The sequence below is a fragment of the Cervus elaphus genome, chromosome 32, assembly GCF_910594005.1.
Source record: "Cervus elaphus chromosome 32, mCerEla1.1, whole genome shotgun sequence".
In the NCBI taxonomy this organism is placed as follows: Eukaryota; Metazoa; Chordata; class Mammalia; order Artiodactyla; family Cervidae; genus Cervus; species Cervus elaphus.
Genome location: NC_057846.1, coordinates 15,459,716 through 15,475,072, shown reverse-complemented (window position 1 = coordinate 15,475,072; position 15,357 = coordinate 15,459,716). Strand labels below are relative to the sequence as shown.

The 15,357-nt window shown below is 44.0% G+C and overlaps 1 protein-coding gene across 18 annotated transcripts; it reads left to right on the top strand.

Moving 5' to 3' along the window:
• The first annotated feature begins 1,308 nt into the window (after positions 1-1,308).
• Positions 1,309-14,841, top strand: LOC122687795 (zinc finger protein 596-like). Of its 18 annotated transcripts, none has more exons than XM_043893445.1 (9): positions 1,319-1,528; positions 2,533-2,676; positions 4,539-4,641; positions 6,626-6,742; positions 7,018-7,088; positions 11,040-11,166; positions 12,109-12,204; positions 12,687-12,766; positions 13,220-14,841. In XM_043893445.1, the coding sequence occupies exons 5-9, from the start codon at positions 7,068-7,070 to the stop codon at positions 13,868-13,870; spliced, it is 975 nt and encodes a 324-aa protein (XP_043749380.1). In that variant the 5' UTR covers positions 1,319-1,528; positions 2,533-2,676; positions 4,539-4,641; positions 6,626-6,742; positions 7,018-7,067; the 3' UTR covers positions 13,871-14,841. The 18 variants fall into 18 exon arrangements, with proteins under 18 accessions (XP_043749378.1, XP_043749382.1, XP_043749380.1 ...); XM_043893439.1 differs by having other exon boundaries at positions 6,462-6,742; XM_043893451.1 differs by lacking the exons at positions 2,533-2,676; positions 4,539-4,641 and adding an exon at positions 9,401-9,487 and having other exon boundaries at positions 6,462-6,742; positions 13,223-14,841.
• The last annotated feature ends 516 nt before the right edge of the window (positions 14,842-15,357 follow it).

The window sequence follows — 15,357 nt, the reverse complement described above, 5'->3', positions numbered from 1 at the left end:
GGGGATGAGGGAACTCTAATTGCCTGGGTCCAGTTTGTGAGGCTGTCACGGCTAACGCCATGGCAGGCAGCCTAGATTAGGAGTAGGCCTGGTTTCCCAGGGTAACATAATAATCAGGTCTCCTAGAGCCAGCCAATCAACATATGCCTAGCCAGAGAAAAGGGAACCTATCAGGGGAAAGCTGAAAGCCCCATTGGGCCAACAAAAATTACCTTGCAACTGTGTAACCTATCAGCTTGCGCCAACTACCCACTGTGTAACCAATCCGATTGTGCCAACTACCTGCTGCTTATTTTGACCTAATAAATACCCGAGAGAACTGGGGCTCGGGGCCTTTCGTCCTCACACACCTGGTGAGGGCGGGAGGCCCTGGCTCGAGTCAGTAATAAATTCCCCTATTGCAAGTTGCATTGTTTCGAAGAGTCTTCTTTCCCGACCGGGACTCGGACTACGGGCAGAACACAGTTCTTGAGTCGACCAGTGGTTCCATCTTCTCCTGGTGACCTCCTCCAATGCCCACCCCTCCACGTCTTCATCTAACTCTAATTACCTCCCAGAGATCCCATTTCCAAACACCATCACATTGGGGGCACAGGGTTTTAACGTATGAAAACTGAGGGGAGGGGGGATCACAATTCAGTTCATAGCACCATATCACTGGTTGAGTGGTCTAGAGCCCACTAGACCACTTGTTAGTGAACAAATCATCCTGTTGCTGAAGATCCTGGAACGGGGAGGTAGGGGGCTGGGTACTCTCAGGAGAATTTAGGGAACAAGAGCAGGATTTGGGCTGGACATTCAAGTCCTACAGCTGCTGTCAGGGGCTGGGGGTGGGGGTGGGGGGTGGTCAGAGTTTGGTCTGGGAGGGGCTACTTGGTGTCCCTTGTTACTTTCAAGTAACTGCGATAATAAACACAAACGAAAATGTGAAACTACAATATATTAAGAGAGTAATGACTTACACAACATGTGGGATGTCATTCCCACTCAAATGTCAAACGTATCACAGGACTCACAGGACACGCTCCCAGAAAGGATTTTTGACTTAAATCCTTTTCTATTTCTTGAGAAGGAAAGATCTCTGCATTCAATATAAGTGGCCTCAGAACCCTAGGTTTTTACCTGAAGGCACCGTAAACATCTGACTGGAGGGAACGTGGGCGCGGCGCCTGGGGCCGGACACCGGACAAGGTCCCAAGGTGATGGAGACTGAGAGACGCGGTACCCACCAACCGGAAACGCCCAGGGGAGGGGAGGTGGCGCGGCCACGCCCCCCCAGAGCCCCGCCCCCCTGGCCACGCCCCCCGGCGGCGCCATTTCCTGCCAACCGGGAAGCAGATCTCCAGGACTGGCGGCCCGGTTCACCGAGTGAGTTTCAGTAGTTCGCGTCCAAACTCGCGCGCTGACGCGCTCAGCGCCGGGTCCTCCACACTCCCGGGCCCCCGCGGCTGTTACCGTCCCAGCCGCGGGGAGCCCCGCCTAGTCTGGAGGCGCTCTGCCGCGGGGGCCGGACCCACACCTGTTTCTGGTAAAACCGCTGCGCGCCTGGTCCTCGCCCCAACCTTCCAGCCTAGGTCCTCGTCCCCGTCTTCCCTCCCCTCCCCGCGCCTGATCAGGTCCCTCACGGCGTGTCCCCCGGCCCTGGAGGGCGGAGTCGGGCCGTCACGCCTGCTCCTGACCGCGTGTCCCGCAGACCCCTGTCCTCTCTGGACTCCTCCTTTCCAGCCTTGCTTCATCCTGGGCCCCAGCCCTACTGCTGCCCAGGCGATCTCTTCGCAGTCATCTCCTCAGACAGGCCCCCGAGACCCGGGGTGGGAGTGCCCGGCCACCCCTGTCCTGTGACACCCCGTGGTTTCATATCCCATCCCATTGGCAGCGCCTGTCAGGGTGTGTTTACGTTCCCAGGCCCCACTGGAAGGCGTGCTCGTCCTGTGAATGTGTAGGTGGGGCAAGGGGATGAGGCGGAAGGGAGATCAAGAGAGAACCAGGGAGACAGCGTGAGATAGAAGCAGAGGGCAGTTGAGCTTGGGGGAGTGGGTCCCCTGGGCTTGGAAAGACACAATAAAGAGTGAAGGAGAGTGACCTGGACAAAAAGCAGGGGGGTGAACGAAAAGACACAAAAAGATGATCCACAGACAGATAGAAAAGGACAGAATGGGAGGAGGGAGTTATTATGAGCCACAGTAGCAGCCAGGGGCAAAAGAAAAGTAGATCCCAGATTCATTCATTTTGTTCTTAAATTTCCAACTTAATTCCCTTTCACGTGTATTGTGTCAGATTCAGTTGATGATGTCTCAGTGGTTTTCCATTTATATCATATATTGAAAATATTCCTTAGTGCTAAATAAGTTTATGCTACCTCAGTGTGTTCTTGCTAAAGATATTGGTAATTTTTTACATTCACAGTCAAACCCTAGATTAACCCCTTAGTCTAATATTCAACATCTGTATCCCCTTAGATGAGCTTTTAATTTAGTGGGCTGTGAACTGAGGTTTCCAACCAAGTCTGGGCGCTTTTTCTGGATTCTGCAGACACCTGTCCTCTCCGGAGTCCCCTTCCCCAGCCTCGCCTGGTCCTGGGGCCCTGCTGCTCCCCGGGGCATCTCTTCACAGTCTTCTTTTCAGAGAGGCCCCCGCCTAGACATCCTTTCGTCTTGTCTTGGAAAGTGATCAAGGGTGAGCTGCATTGTCCTCAGAATTAGTTGGAAGAGAGCACTTCTGCTCAGGGTGAATAAGCTGCTGCGCTCTTTCCATTGCACATTTTCCAATGCTACTCCTTTCTTTCATCTTTTCCAGTGCTACTGATTAGGTCTTCTTAATATGTTTTTTGATAGCTGTAGTGTGATATTCTGGGAAAGAGGAGTTAAATCCTTTGAGATTATTGGTATTAAAGTCATGAAAGGAAGTGGCTCTTGCTCAGAATTAGATGTGATTTTTAGGGGCAGGCAGGGTTGAGAAGGGCAGGCCCTGTTACTCTCCCAGTCAGGCCATGTTGTTCCCATGGGGACGGTGCTGGTTCCCGTCTGAGGGCCTCTCCTGCTGACCCCCTAGCCTGCTCCATCACTGGCAGGAAGTCATGAGTCCGCTTGATAAGGGAGGATCCAGACTTTTTATGTTGTTCTTGTTGCATTGGGTCTAGGGGGCACAGGCTTCAGTAGTTGTGGCTCGTGGGCTTAGTTGTTCCACCACATGCAGAATCTCCCCAGTCCAGGGATCAAACCCATGTCCCCTGCATTGGCAGGCTGCTTCTTATCCGCTGTGTCACCAGGGAAGTCGGGTCTAGACTTTTTAAACTAAATGCAGGTCAAAAGTATCTCTCCAATGAGAAGGGATTAGAGGGCATTGCCTCTGTGAAGGTAGCTGGAAGAAAGGACAGGAGTGCTGTTGAGGAGCCAGGAATGGGAGGGAGACCGAGAAGCTCAGGAACAAGAGGAAGGGAAATCTCTTCCATCCTCCCCTGAGGTGACCCTGTGCTTGGCAGATGCTAAGGAGACCATGGGGTCTGTGACTAACAGGGAAGGCCAGTCCAGCTCACATACCCACTGCTGCCACCAAATATGTGGGGCTTCTTGTAGGGTGGGAGGGTGTTCTGAAGAAATGGACAGAAAAATCCACCTGTCCATCTCCTGTTTACTGGTTTTGAATACTTGGACAGCAGGAGACTTTCTAGGCCACTCAGTAAATTCCTTCCCCTGTGTGGTTGTGGCATTGGAAAGGGGTGTGTTGAGTCGAAGCCCTGAAGGCATGTTCTCCACACTGAGGACTGATCACAAGACTGATCTTGCCTGAGAAATAAGCTTTTCATGTGTCTTTTTTAATTCCTTGATTTGACTATCAAAACTTTTACTTAATTGATTTCTGTCAAATAATCTGTTTCTTCATTTTATTCTTTAATCTTTTATTTAATCTTTTGTATTTCTTTTAACTTTTACTAATATCTTAATTCCTAACAACTTGAAATGTCAGTTTACTCTTGTTTCCTTTTAGTTTCTCTTGATTTATAAGGTTGAACAACTGGCTCATTCATTTTCAAGCCCTTTGTTTCTGTTAAGTCTATTTAAAGTTAAACTTTTTTTTTCAAGATAACAACCGTGGCCCTGTTCTGCGGTATTGATCATGTTCATCCTTCATGGTGACAGTAACTTAACTGTTAATTGGCAATGGTCATTTGATTGTATTGTAACCCTGTTGTTTAAACTATCATTGTCTTTCGAATAGTTTGTTTCTACTACTGATTATTGTTTATTTTTTCACTTTAACTTTATTGCAGTAAGCCTATGTGGCCTATTTGACGTACTCTCTTTTGCTTTTAGCTAAAATTTTCTCTGGGGCTAATTACACAGTCAAATTTGATGGATGCAGTGGGTGAACTGAAGTCTCTCCTTTGGGATAAATGGAGATAATAAGTCTCCACAGTTTGCATGTACACTCATATACACGTACACTCATATTCATTTAAGTATGTGTGTATGTGTCTTCCTGGGAATCTGGCCTCCCGGGAAGAAGGCCAGACTCAGGGACTGTGCCCTGTTTCCCAGCCCTCCAGGGCCCCGCCTACTCTGAACAATAAGACTAGAGCCTTTCTCAGCCCTGACTGTCTTGCTACACATTCTGCCATCTGCCCCCCACCCCAGCCTAGAGGTATGTACTTTGAGATCTTGCTTCCAAGCCTGGGGCTGTGAGTGGGCAGCTAGATGGTCCCTTCTTGCCCTCCTCTATACTCGTAGGATGTAGAGCAGGTGAGCAGTTGCCTGGTTCTGGGCGCACCTAGAAAGTGCTACGGAGCCTCCAGGTGGCAAGGACCTCCTCTGTAGTTTCCATGCTTCTCCTGTGGTATCTATTCCAGGGCCTCCAAGGACTCTAGGAAAATTTTCACTGAGCCTGGTCAGCTGTGGGCTTCCTTCCCAGGCTTTGCAGGCAGGATCAAATGGTTGCTGGTCCCCAATATGACTTAGAATGTTTTCCAGAGGCTCAGGCAGGCCAGGATGTCCTTATCTAGTCTCTTCTGTCAAAATGGCCACTTCTGGCCTCCTGAGAGAAACTTGGGAAATTGATGGACACTCATTTCTGGAAAGGGCCCTGGAATGACTTGAAAGCATCAGTGTATTTGTATGTATTTGTGGAACCCTCTGTAGTCCGTTCAGGAAACTCGGTGCCCTGTGTGAACAGAGAAAGGTGAGTCAGTGTTTTTTAACAACAATGATAAATCATAATTGTTGTAATAAGTACCGTCACGGTGATGAATGTCAGTAATGATAATGGTCCTATGATGGGAGCAATAGCTCTCCGTTCCCTCCTTCACGTCTCCTGTCAATTATCTAAGACTGTTGTCTCTACTGTATTGTTCTGTGTATTTTTTTATATGTTTTAATCCTTCTTTGTTGAATTAAATCATAACATTATTTTTGTCGTATCATTTCCTTTGTTATCTTTACCGTTAATGTGGATTTTATAAGTTGCAGACTTGTCTTTCACAGTTTTCAATTTCTCTCTGATCCTTTCAATAGTTTTTACTTGATTTTTACTTAATTCTTTTATCTCTTGCTCATTTTAAAGCCTGTCATCCACATAAATGAATGAGTTTTTAGCACTGTCTGTTCTCTTTTCTCTGCTCTCCCAATATGGTCTCTTCTCTTAAATTACTAATAAATCTTTATTTTACTTCAGAAGTTTTGGAGCCCTGTCAAGTCATTTTTCCTTCTGATGTCTTATAATCTCTTATTTTCATTCTTGTGATATGCTTTGAAGTTCTGTTAATTAAGGTTTTTAATAGTTTAATAGTTTGTTTTAAGGTTTTTAATACAAACTATTAAATTTTATACACTAATTTTATACACTAAAATTATTGTATAATTTTTATAAATGATGTTCTGCTCCAAGGCAAAGGAATCTGAATATAATATTCAGTCTCTTTTCCATGCCAGTCTCTCTTACACTTTAGTCTTTTTAATAATTACTGCTTTGGTTATTTTTTCTAAGTCTTTTTCATTGAGTTGGGTTCTCCTTAAGCCACATGAATTCATGGTGATAATTTGGAGAAAGATATCAGCTCCCACGGGGCTACCTTTATTTATAGTTCTCACCTACTGGTGACCTTTGATGCCTTCTGTTTGGAAGCGTGGGGAAAGCACAGTGATAGCTAGATATGTCCCTTGCCATTCACAGGGCTGTTCTGTTTTGTGTGCATAGGGATTCCCTGGATATCTTTTATGTCCTTAGAAGAAAAACTCTAAAAGTAAAAAAATTATTTTACATTTCAATTTAAATCTGCCTTGAGGTCAAAACCTAACCTAACCCCATGGACAATGCCTGAGTAGTCTTACTAGATCTTCCTTCTCTTTTTGACTCAGTACATAAACTGTGTTGACGGAGTAGCTTCTGGACATTGTGAACTCTCCTCGGTATTGACAGCCTTTCCCCAGTTATCAGATCCTTGCATTAATCTGAGGCTTTTCTTACAGATCTGATTGACGGTACTATCCAACTTGTTGGGTGACTCACAGAGGAAAATAAGAGGAAACAGTGCCCAGAATTCTATTTCTCACCCCCACCCCCAGACATTTAAATCACCCTCCAGATCCTTAGTCCCCTCAATTCGCCCCAGAAGATTCTTGTTCCTCTTCAGAGTGTGTGCCTACAACAGGCAGCGAGCGAGCCTGAGAACCACCCTGGCACTGCTTGTGTCTGGGATGCGGACAGCATTCTCCCTCCTGTGTATCACAGAGAAGATTCAGGTTTGCAGGTATGGACCAGTGTCGGGGGGACGGGTGTCCTCATTCTTCTGAAGAGCCGGTACCTCAGAGCTCAGGATAGAGGCAGGTGCTAAGGGGTGAAGAACATAGGACCCAGTCCACACGCAGTAAGGAGGAACACTGGGATAGAGCTTAGGGCCCACCTGGAGCGGGGTGTCCAGCCACTTCCTGGCCTTGCGTGTAGGACGGCAGGAGCTCAGAGGTGAAACCACAGACTTGCCTCAGTTTCAGAGAATGAAGGAATGTCCGTTTTCTCCCTCTGCAGGGTCTGTCAGCTTTGGAAGATGCTGGTTGAACATTCTGCTCCGTGGAGACATGTACCTGACATCTTACAGAGTATGTATGGATTCTACTTGGGAAAACGATCGAAGGTCTCTGCTCTAAACCGGCGTGGCAGTTCTGACACATAACCCGCGCTGGGCTCCTTAGAGGGGAGGGGGTATATCTGATGGCTGAGTGCAGCTTTGGTGTTGTCCAAACGCCCTGCATCTCAGTCTCTCCTCTCCCTGATTCTGGCTGAAGGCAGTTGATTTTAGGCCTCTGGTCATCAGAGTGTTTGGTTGTTGCAGGGAGAAGCCCCAGTTGTCAGGCTTCTCTCCCCGAGGTTCGTGGGATTTGGGTTGCGGTCACCGAGTATGGAACTCTGTGATCTCAAGCATAAAGCCTTCTGGAAGCATCCCAGCTCGCCTACATACCCTACGCCATTTTTATCCATCCCCTGCCTGCTGAATGTTTATCCCTCTGGGGTTCTGATTTTTCAGAGGCATTTTAAACCATGAAAGGACAGAACTCACATTAAACTGTGGTCAGGGAACAGACTTTGGAGCCAGACACATGTGAGCCTGAAAGATAGTTATATGCTGTGTAGTTATGGGTGGTGAGTGACTGTTTCCCCAATAGTTGGCTTCTTTAGCTTTTCCATGGGCTGGGGTAAATATTAGAATTTTTGCCAGGAAGCACAGACTCCATTATTTTGGAAAGGAGTTTATAATCAGAAAATAATTGTTTACAGGACTGCAGCCACTTGTGGGCAAGGCACGGAGGGCAAGTTACCTTACAATGGACATTTCTCTGTGTTTATAATTCCTACATAATGGTCAGAGGTGAACTTGCCTAATCGTATCATTCTTAGGGAGATTTAGACCATGGGAGGACAGAGCATAAATAAATATCTAGTGACTAGTGAGATGAATGGCCTCAGGGAGCGGTAGAGTTCTGTGCAGATCAGGGCAGAGGGGAAGGGAAAGGTTTACCTCTGGTTGGATTTAGTGAAAGTCTCTGCTAGTTGAGGTTTAAACTATCCATGTCATCTGTTAAACTGATAAAATCACCAGGTTACTGTGAGGACTAAGTGAGTATATAAATATCCAAGCACAGAGTCATATTTGATGCAAATGTATCTTTTTTTTTTTCTTTTGTGGACCTCAGGTACAAATGGGTGAGTTAATCTTACTTTTATTTATGACCCATTATCATCATTTTTCCATAAAATATATTTAGTTATCATTGGTATTTTAGAGGAGAATTCCCTGGTGGATCAGTGGTAAAGAATCCGCCTGCCAATGCAAGAGACATGGGTTCAATCCCTAGGTTGGGAAGATGCCCTGGAAAAGGAAATGGCAACCCACTCCAGCATCCTTGCCTGGGAAATCCCACAGACAGTGAAGCCTGGAGGGCTGCAGTTTGTGGCGTCGCAAGAGTTGGACATGACTTAGCAACTAAACAACAACAAAGGGGAGAATTTACACTTTATAAATGCTTTCTCTGTGTGTCTGTCACACACATTTGTGTGCATATGTATATGTATGCATGTACACATATGTGTGTTTGTATATAATGAAATGCAGGCGTATGGCAGCTAATGAAGATTAATGCAGGGATTTCAAGAATTTCAGCTACCCCTTTACTAAGGTAATCAGGTGGCATTAACTAGATTTCCTCCTAAACTCTAGCCATCCTTGACCTGCAGGGTTGAGACAGTCCATGATGGTCCACTGTGACTCTTGGACTCCTGCTGCTTTCTGGTGCAGGGGATGTTAAGAACAAGGCTGGCAGGATAGGTGCCATGATTCCTCCAAATGGAATAAATTCTTAAATTAATTCCATCATAATGCAGATTTTTAGTTCACTGACTTCTAAGTTCATGGGGGACAGATCTAGAAGGGTTAAGGGAGAGCTGGAAGGGAGTGAGTTTTCAGAGAGCCCCCATGAATGCTGAAGAACCATTGTGGGTGCATAAATCAAGAATAATGAAATCTGAGAATTCCCAGTGTTACCTACAAATGAAAACCAAAATCTACATGTGGCATGAGTCAGGAGTCACTATGGTTTGGAGTCAGGGAGAGAATTGAATAACTCTGGATACCACAGAGTTATTGAAGTGACTTATTGATATGAAGCTCAGTACTTTGAGCTTTGATGTTCTTGTCCATACGTGTCCATAAGTTGTCTGTACTCCTGTTGTTGTTTTTAACGGCTACCCTGGGAGAGCAGCAGCATCCTCTGTGTGTTTCTCATAGAGTGTGCACTGCATGTTTGTTGGTTAGACTGGGAGTCAACAACCAGGTGAAGGTTTGGGGTTTCATGAGGTGTTGGACTGGAACTTGTGCACAGGACTGGAGTCTTCCGACTTTTCTCTCCATCCTCAGCTTTGCCTGCTTAATGCTGGGACTGTCTGTGAGTGAAAACCCAGAGAAAGACTGCTGGCAACTGAGTTATTGACAATGCAGCCATTGGTGAGTAGGGAATGCCTTTTTCTGCTGAAACTGCATACCCTGCTCCTGAGAGGAGATGGGCAGGTTTTGTTTATTGGATGGATGTTCTAAATGCAATCAAAAAGTATTCATGGGTCTGAGCACCAGTGAAATCTATTAACTGGTATCCTTCCTAACATCACACTGATTTATTTCAGCCTCCGTGCAGCTTGTGTATTTATAGAAGAGGTGAGAGAAGTATTCTTTCTCTAATCTGTCCCTGGTCTCATCAGGGAATAATTCACTTGTTAATCATGTTATTGGCTGTAATGGCCTAAGGTTGTGCTGACCAGCGATGAGGGAGGAGCAGAAGTTTACCATCCAGTGGAGAGGCTGAGGTCTCATCACCTGAGTTCAGTGAGTCCAGTCTTCACCAGTCCTGGGGGTTGGGGGGGAGCTCTGAAAGGAGGACGAGGGAAGTTGAGGACAGAGAATGCATGAGGAATCATTTATTTATTTTTTTCTAACTTTAAAGTTTTGATAGAATATATCTGCTCTTTTAGGAATTTCTTAAAAAGAAAATTAACCTTTTTTTCATACTTGGTAACTGAAATTAATATATAGAGGGTATTATTTCCTTTATTGTGGCTGCATGTTCAGGAGGAGGATAGTAAAGTAAAAGTTTTAAGACCCTGTGGATAGTTTTGAAGAGCTAGATAGCCCAACTCAGTCAAGAGGCTTCTGTTATTCTTTAGCAGAGAGGCAAGCTGAAGACAGGAGAGAGTGATGAGTGGTGTTTGAGGTCCCAGAGAAAATTGAGAACAGGCATGGTCAGGCTAGGACTGTCCTTCAAGAGAGCTCTCTCAGAGTCCCTGGCTTATGCTACTGAACTGTCTGACCTCATACCTTATTGTCAACATCCAACTCTGAGTTCAGTGAGACCACACTTACTGATACCAAGTTCTATATGAAGCTTGTTCATTTCTGAAGAATGATGAAGATGGTTTCAAGATTCTTGGACAGTTTACTGAGTAATAGACTGAGGTTTGTATTTAATGCATGTTTACTTAGATAGGAAGAACATCATCCATTAGTTCGTTGGATCTTTCAATACTCATATCACATTAGTAAACCATTTAATAGATGAGGAGTCTGAAGGTCTTTTAGGGGAATGATATAACCATAGTTATGGTTTAAAAGTGGCAAATCATGGTTAATGTTTGCCTTGTGATATGTCTGTAAGTTATTTGAAATTAATCAAGAAGAGAGTTTTATGAATTTTCAAGTGAAGGTTTTAATTACATGTCTGAACTCAAAATTACCAGTTTGGGGGAAATTTTTCATGTTTTATCATACCACACTTTATGTGGTATTTCTTTATGACAAAGTTGTATTAATTCAGGCTGTGTATATCTCTGTGATATATCTGAAAAGCAGACACCAGCTCAGCATGAACTAATGGGAACCCCAAACTTGGCTTGATCCTTCTGTACACCCAGCATCTCCACCCCCTTACTCAGCGCTGCCATATCAACCCTCCTGCCCTGGACATTAATACAGTTGTTCTGTCAGAACCATAATATCCATGTTGTAGGAATCAGTGACGTTTGAAGATGTAGCTGTAGACTTCACCCAGGAAGAATGGGCCCTGCTGGACACATCCCAGAGAAAACTGTTCAGAGACGTGATGCTGGAAAATATCAGTCATCTGGTCTTCGTGGGTGAGTCTGTCAATTATGTATGTATGCAGGTGAGTAGATAAGTAGGTAGGTTGGTTGGTAGGTAGTTGAGGTGAGGTGAGGTGAGGTGAAGTCGCTCAGTCGTGTCTGACTCTTTGCGACCCCATGGACTGTAGCCTACCAGGCTCCTCAGTCCATGGGATTTTCCAGGCAAGAACACTGGAGTGGGTTGCCATTTCCTTCTCCAGGGGATCTTCCTGACCCAGGGATCGAACCTGGGTCTCCCGCATTGTAGGCAGATGCTTTACCGTCTGAGCTACCAGGGAAGCCCTGGTAGGTAGGTAGGTAGGTATTTATTGATTCAGTCAATAAGTTTCTAGAACAGCTTCTACATACTCACCCAGTGTCTGTCCTGATGCTTTTGTAGGCCTTATAACTACATTCAAGTTGTTTCTTTATGGAATACTTACATCCAGTTTGTCACCCTACTAAATGTAATCTTGACCACAGTTTAATCTCTTTCTTCCTATTCAGTCTCTAATATTCAGAACAGACCTGGGAACTTAATATTTTTGATGTATCAATAAATTGAGTAAATATTTTCTAGTTATTCTGCTTCAGTCACTGTGCTGAGGATTGACAGCAGACTAGAGAAAATGGTAAAACCTTGATTATACTTGTGGAACTTATTGGCATCTGTTTGAAAATAATATACAACCTACTATGGGGACATTTAATTTCTCTATTTTGGAAAAGACTAAGGATTCTGTGTGTCCTGTCTTTGAACATGGACATCAGCATCTAGAGGTCTTCACTATTTTGGACACACAACCTGTATTTCAGTGTTTTCTCTGTTCAAGGTGTTGTTGCCTGAGCTGAACTTGAGTGGTCAGCCTTGTTATTTCTCAGTAGCCTGTCCTGGACTTGATGATAATGTGCTTTTGCTAGCACAAAACTCAGAATTCACCTTTTTTCCATGAACAGGGTATCAGCATTGCAAATTGGATGTGATTTTCCAGCTGGAGCAAGGTGAAGAGCTGTGGATTGAAGGAAGAGGATTTTTCCAAAGTCACAGTCCAGGTATGCATCAGGGGCCTGTGCCTAGTCAGTGATACTGAGTACATACTTAGAAAACATCAACTGAAGATTTTGTTAACTGAGTGATATTTTCTAAGATGTAGGTGAAGGACACTAGGGCAAAATTCTTTAAATGCTGTTATTTCAGGCTCACTCATGTGTCCTCCTGCCATTATCTTTTTTTTTTTTTTGGCTTTAGGGAAAAGGACATTCATATACTTACTAAACTTTCACTTAATAACTCTTGTTCCCATCCTCCCCTCTGAAGGTTTTCCCTCTTTACCTACTCAGCATCTCATCTCCATTTTAAATTTTTCATATTTCAGTCCTGAAAATCTTTACTAATTGTCAATGCCCTATAATGTGTTTCTGTTTCTTGGAGTGTTCCCCATCGACATGCCAGTTTTTGAAACATAGAAGTCAGAGTTTTTCAACATTCCCATTTCCCTAATGCCATTCTAATTTTTTTTTCCCAATTATTTTAGGCAGGGAAAGTGCCTTTAAAGAAGAATTGTTAGCCACACAGCATATCAGCAAGAAGGACACATCTACAATCATCCCAATGGTAAGTTTCCTGAGTGTTAACCCTGGTCCTCAACATTAAAAACCTGGCAGTGGGTATTAATAATTTGGATTAAGGTATTTCTGAGCAAAAAGTTTTAAATGGTTTGAATTTAGTGAAGAAATTAACCTGACCTCAAAACCATAACCTCAGATCTTAAAAAAAAAAAAAGAGAGAGGATGGGCAAATGCATAAATATTGTTCATATGTCTAGTCTTTGAAACATATTGCAGTCTTCAGAATTAACCTATAAGCTCAAACTGAAGTTGGGATACTATTTAGAGAAAGTCTTTATAACACATAAAAAGCAAATCACTGTGTGTATGCAGGTAATATTGGAAATATTGTAAATGGAAGCTCGCACTGAATGATGTGTTTTGGATTCGTATGTAGAGCAAGGAGTGTATGAATGTATGTAGACAAACCACTAACAGCCTTTCATCTCCTTTCCAAAAGCAGACATTTCACACTCCAGAGGATCCCTGTGAATGTAATGATTTGGGAGAAGATTTCAGTCCTAGCTCCACACTGAGTCAACATTTGTTAACTCACACAGAAAAGACACCCAATATCAGCAAAGAGTATCAAAAATCCCATAGTGACCAGTCATACCTTAATCCACATAAGCAGATCCACACCAGAGGTAAATCATGCGAGTGCCATCTGTGTGGCAAAGCCTTCAGCAATTGCTCTAGCCTTAGAAGACATGAGATGACCCATACTGGAGAGAAACCGTATGAATGCCATATCTGTGGGAATGCCTTTATTCAAAGCTCTGACCTTAGAAAACACAATCTGACTCACACTGGAGAGAAGCCGTATGAATGTCATCTCTGTGGAAAAGCCTTTAGTCAGTCCTCCAACCTCAGACAGCATGAGAGGACGCACACTGGAGAGCAACCGTATGAATGTCAACTCTGTGGGAAAACTTTCAGTAAATGTTCTGCTCTTAGACGTCACGAGAGAACTCACACTGGAGAGAAACCGTATGAATGTCATCTCTGTGGAAAAGCCTTCAGTCAGTGTTCTGCCCTTAGGCGACATGAGGGAACCCACAATGGAGAGAAAATTATGAATGTCTTCAGTAAGTATTCTGACCTTAGATGACATGGTATTATAAACGTAATAAACATGAACAAGACTTCAACCATAGCTTTAATATTTGAACACATCAGAGAGTCACATCAAAGAAAGCTGTAATCACTGTAAAACACTAATCAGTGGGGAGGACCCTTCAGTTATCCTTACTCCGCTTGACATATGCAAATTTATAGGAAAGAGAATCCACATGTGTGACATTTATATAGCAAAACCTTCAGTCTGTTGTGTGGTCATAGATGTCATGAGAGAACTTGCACTGTAAATATAAGGAATGTGGACATCTTTAACAACAGCTCTAAACTTTAAACATAGTGGAGGATTTGCATAGGGGAGAATCCCAAGTCTGCAATCAATGTGAAAATGCTTTCATTTATAATTAATGATAAACAACATGAATAGACTCCATCTAGGAAAGCCTCTAGGTCTAATCACTGTGAATAAACATTAAGCCAAGCACAGTCGATGTGCACAAGAAAATTCAGTGAAGGAATAATCACTATGACAGGAAGTAAGAAGAGAAATACTACATAATTCATCCTGAAGAAGTGATTCACTGAAAAATAATAACAAATCCTTTATTCATAAGATCCACTCCTGAGGTACATGTGTGGATTCAGACTGTACAAAACACTGTGTCATGAAAGAAGGAAAGTCTTCAGTAACCTCATTTCATAATCAACATTAAGGTTCTCATGTTGAAGAAACAGTGATCCTAAAATCAAGTGGAGAAAACTTCATTTAGATTTAGAAAACTAAGGGGGGGTGAAAAACCCTTTAAAAGAGCTTTTAACGTACAATTTAGCAAATAATTCAGAATTTTGGGTGAACTATTTATGAAGAAAAATCTGACATATAAATCCAAGATAGTAAAGTGATCTGGGAACACTGAATGCCAAATTTTGTAAGAAACTAAACTTTTTTCAATAGATTATTATTTGTAAATATTTAAATAATAAAGTCTGTTGCTGAAAAATCTAGCATGTTGATGAAGTTCTAGTTTTCTTCATGCAGCTGTAAACACATAGATCTGGCTCTGCACTTGGTGACGTGGGTAAGGTTCAGCCTAACCCTGAGTCTTCCCTGTTTCTCTCACAGCTCCTTCCACACAGCTCAGCTCCACTCCTTCCAGCTTCCCACCATCAGCTCTCTTCATCCACACCCTGGTGGCAGTGTTCAGCCCACTGGCTGGTTTCTCAGGCGCCTGACCCTGGCCCACCATATGGACAGTGTCATGGACACCTAGTGTGAACCGCTGGGTAGTCCCCAGCCTGTCTCTGCCCTGGGGCAGCTACATGGGGCCAGAGAGACGCAGCTCTGCTGTTCCAGGCCAAGAACACTCCTTAGGAAGATTTTTCTGTGAAGCCTCTGAGTTGAAGTAATTGGGGGCAGAGTTCATTGTACGGCCCCATCCCACATTTATTCAGGTGAGGCCTTAGTTATGCACCTACTCACCCTCCAAACAGGCTGCTGTGCCACCCCCCAACCCCCCCAAC